We start from the raw sequence: 15261 nt of genomic DNA, 5'->3' as shown, positions 1-15261 counted from the left end.
TCTAATCGGATGATGTCATATATATATTTTTTAATTAAATAATATATATTTAAAATACTAGTGTTCTATATATTATTATAAGAAATATTATTATTAATTAATATTTTATATATTAATAAATAATTAAAATTTTAAAAATAAGTGATGGAAGTGAAAAAATTGGGGTCAACCCGATTCCCGATTCCTCAGTTCGACTACATTTTGACCGGTTTTAATCAAATTAAAATACATTTAACTTTTTAGGCCAAACCAAACCGGATAGGCCACTAGGTTCTTGGTTAAACTGGTCTGATCGACCGATCTGGTCCGATTTTTAAAATATTAGTTTTTATAGGTGTGTTTTATAAAAATTCAAATGACTATTTTGTTTTTTTCTCTCTCTTACAATGATAATTTTACCCCATTCTTCTCCTTTCTTTTATCTCTCTCATTCCCCCTCTAGCACCGTCTCTCGCAGTCTTCCTTTTGTCACTCGTCACTACATTGCCCTCGTCATTCGCCGCCCGCACATTGCATCGTACTTACCACTCGTCACCCATCTCATCCTCGCTGCTTGCCACCTACTGCATCATTTCCTAGTTGACCACCGCCGTAAGAGACGAGGATGCAACAGATGGGGAGGGTGAAGATGAGGCGAGCAACAAGGGTAAGGTAGTGACAGCATTGACAGGAGGCAAAATGAAGGCTATGAGAGGTGGTGTTGGAGAGGAAAATGAAAGCGAGGAGAGGAGAAAATATTACAAATTTATCACGAGAATGTCCACATGCAAACCCCTTGAATAGCATGAATCCATCTCCAACCCACATTTTTATCTTAGCTTCTATTATATTATAAACAAATCACTTACTTGTCTTAAAAAGTGTGTGTGCACTCCAACTCACACTCTTTATTCTCATATGTATTTCATTTTCTATTTAATTTATTTATTTTAATAAACTTTAATTCTAGTTATTTTACTTTATTTATAATTTTTACATACACAAAATTAATAATCAAATACATAAGATAATCAGATATACATATAAATAAAATTAATAATTAAATACACAAAATAATCAAATATACATGTACACAAAATCAATTATTAAATACACAAACCGATAACTAATTCCCCAAAAAAATCTCGAAAAAGACGTTCATCGTCCTACTCGATCTGCTTCGCCCTCTGCTTGAAGAAAACAACATTTTGCTAATCGCCAACACTAGATCCAACCATCGTGTAGATCGGTCTTCCTCGATCTGCTTTTACCTTGTCGTTGGGCATCTTCTCCTTGTTCCGGATCTACGAGTAAGCCATTGGGTAGGGGAGCAATATTATGGTGAATTTGTTGAGCAATATTTGGCTCTCCATCTTTGTTGAGCAATTTGAAGTTTAACAAAAATTTGGTTAGTGACAAGACAAGTATAGAGCAACATTGGAGCAAAAATTATGGGGATGACTCCAAATTTTGGCTTGGTGATAATTTTGCCTCTACGTTAAAGATGGTCGTAGACGATCTCCAACAAGAGCTAGCCATTCTACTCACCAAAGCTAATTTTAGGGAGCCAAATCCGACTCCAACAAGGCTCGTTATAGCCATTTGCCCTCGCAAAAAATTTGACAAAATTGATTTGGCTCACCATAGTTGGCGATCTTTTTATTGCTAGCCCTCCTCGCCATCTCTTGTAATGTCCCGTTCCTCTCGAAGTGTTTCTTACCCCGACGTTTATTAATTAATAATTACTTTACCAATTCTACCTCATATATATATATATATATATTTTCTTTCTCTCATTCTCCTCATTAGGGTAAGCATAGCTAATAGCGGAAACATGATAGATCGTAACCTACTACTTAACAAGCTTTTAACATCAGAATCATAGATTCATATTCATAATAAAATCATAACATCATTCTCAAACGTACTAGTGTTTAAACATAATCATGATCATCCCTTAATATTACATGCCGAAATATCATAATCAACATCATGGATAACATAGCATGACATAAACATGACAGGTTATATACATAACCGATACATTTACGCACTTCAACGAGTGCCATCACATGCCTTCATTTCCTTCGTTTCTGCTATGACTTCCATTTGGAACATTAAATATTTCAGGGGCATCGCCCAATTAAATGATCGGCCATCTAAGTAAGAGTATAATATTCATGAATGAATGTAAATGCATAATGTCCTGACATTTGGCCTGTTTAAGCCGATGGGTATCCATACTTCATATGCCACTTACCATTTTTACGACCAGCTCTTTCCAGGCCGAGGTGTATGGGTGCACCCTTGGTAAAGCAGCGATGCCCACCCATACTCTCAAACATATGCAATGCATAAGCAATGATGGATTACATGTGAACATATGCATATCATCATCATATTATGTAAATGTATCTACGTGACATACGCACACATCATTTCATGTCAACATGCCGAAACATACTTTGAAACATACATCGTATTTAACATATAAGCATACTATCAAATCATATGACACATTTTAGAAATTATCTTTCATAGACAAATTAGGTTTGAGAAATACTAGCTTACCTTTGAAAATCGGCTTGAGTCTCGAGAAATGTGCTTTAATCTAAAAAACGTGTTCACCTAGACTTTCGCACTAGACTTCTAGTTATACTCAAACTTTAGTCTTAATGATCCCTGAATATCATATTTATTCAAGGGGTACTAAAACTTATTTTCCTCAATCGCTTAAATTTCTCCCCATTATTTACTCAATAATTTCAAAATAAATACTTTCCAAAGCATTTTTTTTAATTTTTCTCCACGAAAATTCATAAAACAACATTTCTAATCTTCTAAAATTTTATGGGAATTTTTCATAATTTTTTTCCTATTTTTCTTCTATTTTCCAAGAATTCCCTTTATCCCAAAAATTACCAAATAAATATTTCTTTCCATATTTTCCATAAATTTCTTCCATAATAATTCATAAAATAAAACACCTGATTTTTTTTTTGAAATTTTTCAAAAAATTAAACATAATAAGATAAAATAAAATATTATCAACTTCCATCTTTTGAGATATTTTACACTTACCTTGTAACACTTTCCTCAAGCTTGTCTTTAATGTGCCCAAATTCTTCTTTCTTACTCCTTCCTCCCAAATCTCTTTCACAAACTCAATTTTTTTCACAATCTCTTTCTTTCTTTCTTTCTTTTTCAAATCTCTCTCTTACTCTCAAATCCTTCTTTCTTACAACCTTTCTCTTTCTCTTCCAACCTTTCAAGTTTTCTTTATTAATAGAGGTTGAATTAAGTTTATGTAGTGTTCCACTATCTTTTATTATTTTATCATTTTTTTATTTAATTTTTCATTAAATCTCACTCATAATCTTTAATTATTTGTCCATACACAACTTTATCTTCTACATTTCTCCATTAATTCACCCATTATTTTTGATTATTTGGTCATACTCTACTTTGTCTCCCACATTTCTCCTTTAATTCATCATTTATCTTTGATTATTTGTCCACACCATATTTTGTCTCCCACATTTCTCTATTAATTCACCCATTATCTTTGATTATTTATTCACACCATATTTTGTCTCCCACATTCTCTATTAATTCACCCATTATCTTTGATTATTTGTCCACACTCTACTTTGTCTCCACATTTCTCCATTATTTCATCCACTATCTTTAATTATTTTTTACTTTAATTATTTTTCAACTAAATCTTATTTTGAATGGACTATTCTTTCATTTAGTCCATAAATTTAAGCCCACTCTACTAACTCTAAGTCCACATACTTAGCCTTTTTTTTTTTTTTTCAATTTGGCCCACTAATTCTAAGCTCATTTACTTAACACTTTTTTTTTTTTTTAACTTAACCTACTAACTCTAAGCCAATTTACTTAACCTTTCATTTCTCAACTTAGCCCACTAACTATAAGCCCATTTACGTAGCCATTTTTTTTTTCAACTTAGTCTATTAGTTTTCTCAATTATAATCTCCAATGGAACTAAAAATATTTTAACTACAAAAAAAAAAAATTATTATTATTATTATTCTCAAAATACTAGGATATTACATCTCTCCCCCAACCCCAACGGCCATCAATGCTGGAACCAGTGGCAACGACGGATGCCTTGCCGACACCAAATCTAATGGTGACGAGCAATAGTGGTGCAATCAACAAGCAGTTGCAGTAGCGTTGACAAGCAGAACCTACAATCGCGGTAGTGATGGCATATTCTTCAGCTACATCACCAATTGGGTTTGTGACTAACCATTTTTTATTTATTTATTTTTGTATTGAATCAGTGATATTATGTATTTAGTTATTAATTTGTGCATTTAATTATTGATTTTGTATATGTGAGTATTTGATTATTTTGTATATTTAATTATTGACTTTGTGTAAGTGAGTATCTGATTATTTTATATATTTATATATTTGATTATTAATTTTGTATATGCTTGTATTTAATTATTGATTTTGTGTATGTGTGTATCTGATTATTTTATATATTTGATTATTGATTTGTGTTGGGTAAAATAAATAGAATTAAAGTTTTTTAATAAATAAATAAAATAAGAAGTCAAACAAAAAGGAGAATAGAGAATGTTGTTGGAATATACATAATTTTTAAAATAAAATCAAAATAAAGAACAAATTATTTATAATATATAATGAAGAAGGTAATAAGTTTTGTTATTAGAGATAGCATTATATGCCATGTGTTGCCAAAAAATAAAAAACACAAATATATTTGATTTGTCAGAAATCATAGAATTTTTATAAATAAATTTAAGTTTTTAAAATTCTCAATTATTCACAATAACTTCCCTCTCTCATGATCTCATCTCTTTCTTTCTCTTTATAATTATATAATTATAAAAAACAAATATCGTGTTAATAGTCATTGAACTACACTTCACGTAAGTTGTGGAATAAAAGTTTTATATGAGTTGATTTTTCAAATTTAAAAAAATAAACAAATTCCTAACGTTGTGGAATTGACAGAATAAAAAATAAAGAGAGAATTGTTATCGTTAAAAATATCGTGGCTGGCAAAAAAAGAGAAAGAAATAAAGTTAACCTCCATGTGTTTCAACAAATATATTAACCATTTTATTGGTCAAATTAATTGAACCATTAATTTATTAACCATTTTTCTTTAGGAGAGATTTTAGAAGTTTGTAGTGAAAATCATATTTTCCCTTAGACCTGGAATTGAGGTCTAGAGAGGTAAAGGGAAATGTTAATCATTATTATCATTAATTTTATTATTTTGTAAAATTAATATAATTATCACTTTATTTTTATTGCTTAAAGCTTGTTTTTCCTTTTTACATTTTTTTTATCTTAAAAAAATAACATTACATTATATTACTATGATTAAGGGGAAGTAATAGCATTCCAACTGTTAGCTTACCCATATCCCATCAAAGTGAATAAATTCACATAATTTCGTTTGCTCAATCCATTTCTCAAATTAAGCCTTCAATTTTGACAAATGAAGATTATTTTTTCTCGCGCTGTTTCTCTCATGAGAGTTCCTTCTTGTGCTTTGCTAGGTTGCCATCGTTAGAATTCAATATGAATGAACAATTATAAGATCTGATTCACTGCGAGTCTGCAATTGTACCCAAACAACTTCTGTTTCTATCCAGTTATTGGCCACTCTCTGGACACACCCAAAATCAGACGGAAGTACTTGAACTTCTTTCACTTATTCAATCTAGGACAGAAATTTGGGAGAAATGATTGCTAATTGAGAATCAGAAAATGTTTTAACGCAAAGAGGGTGAATCATGGAATCGACGCCACTGCAAACGTCAAATTCATAGTTGTTCAGTGATGTTTATATCCTTCAACTCGTACAACAGTTCTATTTATACCCAACATTCCTCTTGCCTTTTACAAAAGAGGTTTTCACAGTTACAATCGCTTAACCTTCTAGTCACAGAAGAACAAAAGCTGTAGAGGCTAAGTCGTGAAACAAATAAATGTTCTGAAACATTAAGCAAAATATTAAGGATTTTCATAAGCACGCCAGGGAACTTGAGATGAAAATACTGCCTCTCAAAGCATTTACAATATTAGCAGATGTCACCTTCAACACTAGTTTGAATAAAAAAGTTATTAGAAAATTCAAGGTCCTGTTTAGTTGCAGAGAACAATTTCTAATTTTCTATTGGATCTTCAATTAGGAAACACAAAAAAATTCAATTTTATAATTTTTCAACTTTATCCTATAAATTCGAAAAAATAAAAAGATGTTTACTAAATTTTACGGAAATGAATGCTATTAGCTTTTAAAATATAAAATGATAAGGCCTGTTTAATTATAAAATGGGAGTTGAAAAATTAAAAATGTTCTCTACAACTAGACAGGCCCCAAATCTCCTTGTTTCCACAAAAGCCAAACGTGCACCTATCACAGAAATATTGCCAGCAATCTCCTGAGTTCTTTTCTTTCCCTGATATAGCCTAATTTGCTCCACAAAAATAGAAATTAAAGAGAAGCAAGAAAAGTCTGCAGTAGCCTAGAAAGATTTAAGTACCATCAAATACGCAAACTAATCATATATTGTGAGCTAGTAGTTCGTAATTGTCAAAACCTGCTCAGTTGAGGATGACATAATAAAAGCACGTTGTAGCATACTACTTCGAAGTTCAAGCATATGATAGATCAGTTGAGCCTAGCCTCAAAAGTAACTGTTGCATCATGCTAGTAAAGTAGCAGAACTTCAGTAATGTTCACATTGTCAAGAAATTAAACTTGCATATCTTACAATTACCAAAAGAGAAATTGACCTCAATACCTCGTGTGGCAGAACTAGAAGTGTTGATCAGGACAAAGAGATCAATACCTAATGTGTGCCAAAACCTGAGCCTCAAGAACTCAAGACCAAGTACATAATTTTATTTATTTATGTTTTGTAAGACTTGCGGTGGTGGTAGCCTACAATCATAAACTTCACACGACATTCATAAAACCATTCATGTAACTAAAGAATGATAATTTTTCTTAAACCAAAACAGTATGGACATAACTTTGTCACTCTATCGGAACACAACATACAAAGTCTTTATCCCACAATGCTATTGGAAATGTAAGAAAATAAAACTCAAGTCATTTTCCTCATCAGCTTGAGCGCATTATATTTGAAATATTGGACATTACATGTTTAGACAAAAGGAGGCATCCAAAAATGATCTACTGTTTTAGAATCATTCTTTCATCTTGTACAGTGACATTTGCTTGAAATCCGGACATTGAAAAACTCAAAAGGGGGCGTCTAGTGAAAAGCACATGGTTTCTTATGAATCACGTTCAGAAAAAAGAAAAAGAAAAAAAAAAAGCAAGTATGGATTAAAGCATGGCAATTACTACAACGTAACAACTGTACAAGAATTTTTTATTAGACAAAATAGCAAACTTACTAGTTTAATCCTCAGACATTTGATCGTCATAACATGTGAGATTTAAACTGCACCTCAGTGCATGAGGCGAACTTGACTTGAAACAAATATCCTTTCAACGCAGCGGACTCATTGTTAACTAGAAGGAGACTTCCATATCTATGAATGAGCGCAGTATTTTAGTTTCCCCTGGTAATTATGGAAAAATTCAATTGCAGTTCCAATTTCATTGAAGTTCAGAATTTCAATGTAACATTCTCTATGGGTTTTGAAGTTTCTGAAGCTGGTTTGCCAGTCAACAACATGAAACTAGTTTGCTGTTATCCTAAAGTTCACAATCACCAAAAAGGTAAGCAAGCACGCAGATGCTTTATATCTACTTGAACTACATGTTGTACACCTACATGCCGAAGACATGCACTATGCCGGTGGCAACACTGCATCTTTCCTCTTGACCATATTATTGGAATGTAAGATGAAGCAGGAGATGTGTCAAATCTTTTTGAGGTTTTATTCTTTTTAAGACCTTATAGTGAGACTTGAATAGAGAAAATTACTACATTGACCACTTCTAGTTGTTTAATAAGCAAATGAAATCAACAGAATCCTGTCCAACATCAATATTAGACTTGCGTCTCCAGGATGAAATCAATATGCTGTAAGTCGCAGTGGAGTTATATTAAAAAAGAAGAAAACTGACAGCTAAAAATTATGAGAATTTTGCATAGGGATAGTGATCAAATAAATAAGTGATTATTGACACCTTTGAGCTGCAAATTCCATCTTTATAGAAGATCTCATACAAAAGAATCATCTTGACGTGTTAACCCCTTCTCTAGTAAACCATAAAAAAGTGAAAGAAACTTTTGAAAGAATAAGGAAAACAGCCCAGAGCTTTGCTCTGAAAGTTACAACTAATGATGACATAAAAACATGAAAAAGTACATGTGAACTGAAATGGTAATGAAAGCAAAATGATCTGTGTTACTTCATTCTTGTAGCAGCAGCAACAGTACTTACCTAGAGGCCAAAATTGCACATTTGCACAAATTCCATTTCATAGTCAACGTATTTGGTCCATAGATGCTTGAATTGGTTCAAAGCAATGTCCAGCCAAGGTTTCATGTTTCCATTGAAATGAATAACAGCAGCATTGTTGATCTCATCCATGCTAACACCAGGATTATATCCAAGTCCAAGGACGTGCCATGATTTGTCCAAGGATTTTGTTGTTGAGTAGAAGGTAACTAGTCCAGGTGGAAGTGTCCCTAATTTCCACAGAGAGAGATCCTCATTCTGACAGGAAAATTTAAAAGAAGTGTGTCAATAAGAACTTGTCAAAGCACTTTGCAAATTTATAACAAATTCATTGACATGGAAGACAATAATTAATAGAACAAAACCGGAAGCTAGAACAGTACTTACCAAGTTCTGCCAATAATGATATTGCTCAGTGCATCTCTCGCGCCTCCAAGCATCAAGGTCAAATATATTCATCCCAAAAGCCCACGCACAAGCCTTTGGATTAAACTTCTCCCTAATTAGCGGATTAGAGAAGTTCAAATACTGAGCATAACGATGGAATGACCCAAAGCAGGTCTCAACAGCCCCATTTACCTTCCCATCCATATCAATTTTCCACAAGGCCGTCAAATCCTTCTGAACCACAACATCATCGTCAAGGAAAACAATCCGGTGTAGCTTTGGGTACATCTCAGGCAAGTAAAATCGGAGGTGATTCAACATGGACAAGTAGTTGGGACTCCTAAATTTCATGTTATTCACGTCTTTAGTGGCATTTTCTTCCCTGTTCTCTAAGTAAAACTTCTGCATGTTCACAGATTCAAGTTGCCAGAGCACTGGAGCATAAGAGGAATTCAAAAATGTGAAATCCTCCACCGATTTCACCTCAACATGGGCACCCCCCTCTAATGGCCTCCTCTTAAACCAAACCTTCATTGCCACAAGATTCATCTTGTCCGGTGACAATGTGAATAACATGTTTCGATGGTTCCTCTGCATTCTTTACTATTGAATTTACTACAACAGAGACTGCAATCAAGTTATCAGAAAAGATAGCATAATGGTACAAAGTGGGATCCTCAAACTGGGGCTTGGGCTTATCGTCCTTATAGCTCTCAGGATGTGCAATTCTCTCCCCCATGAGCCGCATGGCAAGACAATGCAAACTCTTTGGAGTTGATTTAGAAGCAATTATGCTAGCAAATGCACCATTCTTTTTTGCCTTGATGAGTAATTCATTAACTGCAAATATTGTATCCTTCAATTTCTGTATCTTCAACTGATTGTCATAAGATTCTTTTGCTTCAGCAATAATTAATCTAGCAGTCTTAACTTTATCCTTAACCTCCTTCTCAAGCTGCCTTAAGACATCCTCATCGACTGGCCCATCAGACTCAAACAAAGACGACTGATAACTTGGCTTGGATACGAGTTCTGAGAAATTTCGTGCCAGATCGTCAAACATCCGAAGCTGCCTCGAACTGTCAAGCTTAAGCTTCCTTGCATAGGCCGCATACGCATTCACAAGTGCAACATGATCATTAGCCTGCTTATTAATCAAATCTAACCTAGTCTTTAACGGATCTGACTTCAGCGCCAAAAACGTCCGGTGAACGTATGCATTTCCAGTCGTCGTAATGCCCTATTCAAACATCGAACACCGAAAGTTAAAATTACACACTCAACTTTCTGACAAACTTCACACTTCACTTTCCGTTCTTCTCTCTCTTACCTAAACACTCTCTGCATAACGCAACCGTTCTTCCAATCATAAGATCATAAATATCAGTTTTCAATATTCTTAAATTAAACTTTCCCTCTTTTCTCAAGCCTCAGTATTAGAACAGAGTACACAAGGGCAGATATAAAAACATACAAATGCATAGATTCGGAGAGAGACGTACAGAGTCGTGATACGAGGCGGGGTGGGAGGTGAAGAGGACGGAGAGAGTGGCGAGGAACAGCAGAGTGAACATAGCGGAGACGAAGATCCGGTAGGTGAAGAAGTTGCGGAGGCCGCCGGAAAACGCTGATCCGCCTCCAGATCCCCGGCCCCGGGCTGCAACCGCCATTGGATTATATTCTCGTACCAGATCTAACCGCCAGCAACAGTGAGCACCACCAGCTTTTCCCAGTCCACTTACCGACAAAAGAAAAAAAGTTATCTCAGACGCGTGAACCAGAAGGAGGTCAGTGGCAAAACGCGAGAGAGAGAGAGAGAGAGAGAGAGAGAGAGAGAGTACGGTGGGGATCTGGAAACGCGACCGGAATGAATGAGGGAAAGATGATTGATTTCAGGGACTGAGTCGAGTCGCACACCGATCCGTACCGCGTCGGTGGAATTTATTTATTTATTTATTTTTTCTAAAGTTTAATCTTCTTTATGGCTGTGTCGACTTCGGAATATTGTGAGTGATAACTCAAAAAGAAAATGCTGGGGTTTGGCACATTGCGGTTTAGCCTTTAGGGAAAATAAAATAAAGATTGTGAGAATGATCTGCAAAGTGAGCCATTTTTAATTATTTTCGGTGATTACTAACAATGTAAGACTGCGCTATTTATAGAGAAGGGTTCCATAACCCTTTTATAGATACGATAAATCGTGATATATCACAATATTTTAATATTAAAATATCACAATATATCACAATTTATTTGCCCTATTATCTCTTTCTCCCCACCTGCCTCCCCCTTGCCTGCAATCTTGCCACTGCCTCGCCTCCTCTAACAGTTGCAACCTCACTTTCTCGCGCGCCTCTCGTCTCCTTGCCTCTGTGCCTTTGCTACCTCGTCTCCTTACCACTCTAATCTTCAGTAACTGGTGACTACCCAAACCAACAAAGGTGCAGCGGGCGGTGACAATTGGCAAGCGACAAAGGCAAGGCACATAGGCGAGGCAAGAGAAAGACATGAGAGAGAGACATATGAGAGGAAGGATAAAGTTCTTTGTACAGAATGGGGTATACAGAAAACTTACAGAATAATAAAATAACCAAATTATCCCTCTGATAAATGACCCAAAACACACACACACACACATTCTCTCTCTCTCTCTCTCTTTTGTGTCTCTCTCGCCTAGCTCTTGCCCTTGCAACTTGTTGACCGTCGCCGCCCGTTGCACCTTGATTGATTTGGGTGGTTACCGATTGCTGGAGATTGCAACGGTGAAGAGATGAGGTGACAAGGCACAGAGACAAGAGGCGGCGAGGAGACAAGGCTGTAGCTGTGAGAGGAGGTGCGGCAACGATGAGGTTGCAAGCGAGGGCAAGGCGGGTAGAGAAAGAGGGGAGAGAGAGATAAGGGAGTGAACAAATTACGATATTTTGATGTCAAAATATCGGGATTTATCATGTCTGTAAAAGGGATATGTGAGTCCCTTCTGTACAAATAGCACGGTCCATGTATTGAATAGACATTATACTCACTTTCATATAAATATTACAATTTTTAATTTTTCATTTAATAACTTACATTATTGCCATTTTAAAGTACTGGGGTAATTTCAAATCCTGTGGGTTGATTATATATTTTATTTAAATATTTTATATATTGATGTAAAGTAAATAAATTAAAGAAATAGACAACATACATTTTTGAATTTTAATATACAATATATTTTGTGTAAATATAGTTCACTTACAAATATTTTATATCAAAATAAGTACAGACTTAGTTAAAATAATTATTTAAATATTTAGCAAATATTACTGTTGTTGAAAATACAACAAAATAATTTGTAATGTGGGAAGTTCAATCTGAGGTGGAGCCAAGCAAGAGAGCTGAGGTGATAAGCAGGACAGAAGGAAGTAGCAGACTAGTAAAGAATATCAATTTCCTTGAATCTCTCAAATAAGTGGCCATTGGACTTGAATAAGCAGCATAAGCAAGAGAGAGATGATGCCTGCCCAGGGCAGTGGCTTCGCTATTTGGGAGAGTAATGTTGTAAAGGCAATACACAATCAGAATGCACAGAGGATCTATTCCTTGCATGGCTTCCAATACTTAAGTAAAGAATGGCCATCATAATATCATGAATAAGAAGGTCAAAGTTGTCTGAGTTAAATATAGGTCATTATTTCGAATGCACAAAGTATAGTGCTTTGTGTGAGTTAAGAGCATCTCCAATGAATGCGCTAATTGCAGGGCTAATTATAATTTAGCGTAGAAAGCTCTCCGACAAATATACCAAAATGATGTTAGACACAATTTTCAATCACTAAATTTGATGTTGAGTGAATAGTGTAACACCAAATTTGGTGTTATACTATTCACTAACACCAATTTTTTTTTTCATTTTATTTCTAATTTTACTGCTCTTTGTATAACTTCAAAACAATTTATTCTCTTTATATCCTTTATCATTTTTATTATATTTGTATATTTTGATTAATAATTAAAAATATAAATTAAATTGTTACAAAAAATATATACCGATGGAAATCTTTTATTAAGATCTATAAAATGAGTATAATATTGAATATATTTTATAAATACCATGTTAATATAAAATAAATTATTTTTGTTTATGTATATGAATTTTTTTATTTTGATAATTACTTAATAGAAAAAAATATTCTTAATGTAAATAAATTAATATTTATTAAATATTTATTTATAAAATATTCTTTAAAGATTATCTTTTATACCAATTTGGTATTACACATTAGAGACAACACTAAAATAGTGTTAAAATTTTTGGTATAATCCACTATTAGACACCAAATTGGCGCTCAATTTAGTGTCAAACATTGGAGATGCTCTAAGAGATATTTATCCCCTCTTGTCAGTGGTGGAACACGCACACATGCAAGTCGTTGTCTTGACTTAAATATGAATTAGAATTGGTGATAAAAGGAATGAATTAGAATTGGTGATAAAATGAATTGTTTTGAGTTAAACATGAATTAGAATTGGTGATAAATTTTTTCAAAATAAGTGGTCATTTTTGGAAAATAAACGTTTTGTGAGGTGAGTTGTCGCTTTGAGTTGTTTAAGAGATAATTTCGCTTATTATTTATTGAGATAATTACTTGACAAAGTATATAAATATATCATACCAAGAAATCTTTTCTCGAATAACTCTTTTATTGAGAATAATATATTTATTTAAAAAAAATAAAAAAAAATTCTTATCAAGGATACTATATTTCCTTAGAATAATATTTTTCTTCCAAAAAAAAATATGCCTTTGTTTGGGAAGACTTTCCTCTTCTCAAAAAGTAGAGAACGTCTCCCACTCCCAAATGTATTACAAGAACTATTGGTATATATTTTTGTATGATTTTATTATATATATATGATATAATAAAATTATTAATTATATATTTTTAATATTAAAAAACGTAAACATTATATTCATTTATCAAACATTACGTATATTAACACTACTTTCTCACCACAACACAACTCAGCACAGCAATCAAACGAACGCTGAAAAGACGAAGTCCCGTTCCAAATAGCATGCACCAATGAGCGGGAAATTTTTGCGAGGCCATGAATTTCTCACCTATTTCTGAAACAGCAAACCCTATTGAAAGACGAACCGCAGTTATCACATTCAGAATTGGAGTTCAGAGGGGCAAGACAAATTCGCGTACGGTTGGGATTCTCAACGAACAAGAAGAAATGTCTCGTATATTTATTTGATTTAGGTGATTTATTGGAATTTAACTTGCTTTCCTCACTTTGCAAACGCATTTTGTTTTCGTAATTTACGGTGTTCGTCGCCTGTGCCAATTGAACTTATGCTACTGCTGATTGGGTTGGTACTTAGATAAGATTAGCTCGACTTAACTTCTGATTTTTATCCCATTAATTCATTGCAGTCGGGATTTTTATCGTTTATAATGGTAGTTTATGTGGCGGCAGTTGGAGTTGTGCATCTTGTATTTTTTAAGAAGCCTTTTATCCCAAATAGCTGGATATGTAGAGGCGTGATAAGCAGAAAGTGCCTGGCTCCCCGAGTTCAATTTCATGGTAGAATATATAGTCGCCATATTGCGGTGCTTTTTTGTTGTGGGAATTATTTTCCCGCAGCGAATTCAAATGCTTGGCCCAAATGCAAGGTATTTCCTTGCTTTGCCTACCCTTTCAAGAGAAGAATTAGATAAACTACTTTATGCAACTAGAAATTCCTAGAGATTGTACCTTTTTTAAGGCTTAATCTCACTGCTTGGAGATTGGTAATATAAATTTTAGCTTACCCGTCATAATCACATTTTCTGTAAGACCATTGTATCTCGTGTCATGCAAGAGTTTTATTACAACGTGTTTTTCTTTTTTCTTTTTCTTCTTGCTTTCTTTTCCCTCTTCTGCTACAAGCTTCTTACATTCTATTCACTCTCCTTGGGCCTATCATTTTATTCTCATACGTTCCAATTTTTTAATTGTGTGTCATGTATTTCATCTTCAATAAATCTCAATCAACATTATTATGGAATATGGATAACCTTGTTTTTGGTTTCTTCTTTTTCTTATATGGATGTACATCGACCATAACATCCTTATAATAATTACGTTCATATTTTTCTCTTGCTGGTATTTAATTGGCCAACATTACGTGGCTTACAATAGAGCATATTTCTGTAGCTATTTGATATAATTTGTCTTTTAGTTCTAAAAGAAATTTTACAATAGCGTAAAATGCTGGAAGCACTCTTCTTCATTTTAACCATCATGCCTCTGAGTAACATTTTAAAAAATTTCTCATTCTTTTTCAACAATTGACTCAAGATATCTGAATGGATTTATTCTTTAAAAACTTGATTTTGAAGTCTCACCACAATATTATTCGTATTTCTTATTTTAGTAAAAATGTAGCCTTGCACAATGGAGACC

General features: G+C 33.7%; 1 protein-coding gene across 1 annotated transcript; it reads right to left on the bottom strand.

The window, feature by feature from the left end:
* Window positions 1-7383: 7383 nt before the first annotated feature.
* LOC127804800 (probable galacturonosyltransferase 9) lies at window positions 7384-10734 on the bottom strand. The gene is given in 5 exon segments (XM_052341827.1): window positions 7384-7560; window positions 8422-8697; window positions 8827-9381; window positions 9383-10066; window positions 10329-10734. Coding segments are annotated over 4 exon segments (1683 nt in total). The 5' UTR covers window positions 10497-10734; the 3' UTR covers window positions 7384-7560.
* Between the last annotated feature and the right edge of the window lie 4527 nt (window positions 10735-15261).

This window comes from Diospyros lotus, chromosome 6 (assembly GCF_014633365.1).
Source record: "Diospyros lotus cultivar Yz01 chromosome 6, ASM1463336v1, whole genome shotgun sequence".
NCBI classification, from domain to species: domain Eukaryota; kingdom Viridiplantae; phylum Streptophyta; class Magnoliopsida; order Ericales; family Ebenaceae; genus Diospyros; species Diospyros lotus.
Note: the sequence above shows the minus strand (reverse complement) of the source record. Positions and strands in the feature narration are given on the sequence as shown.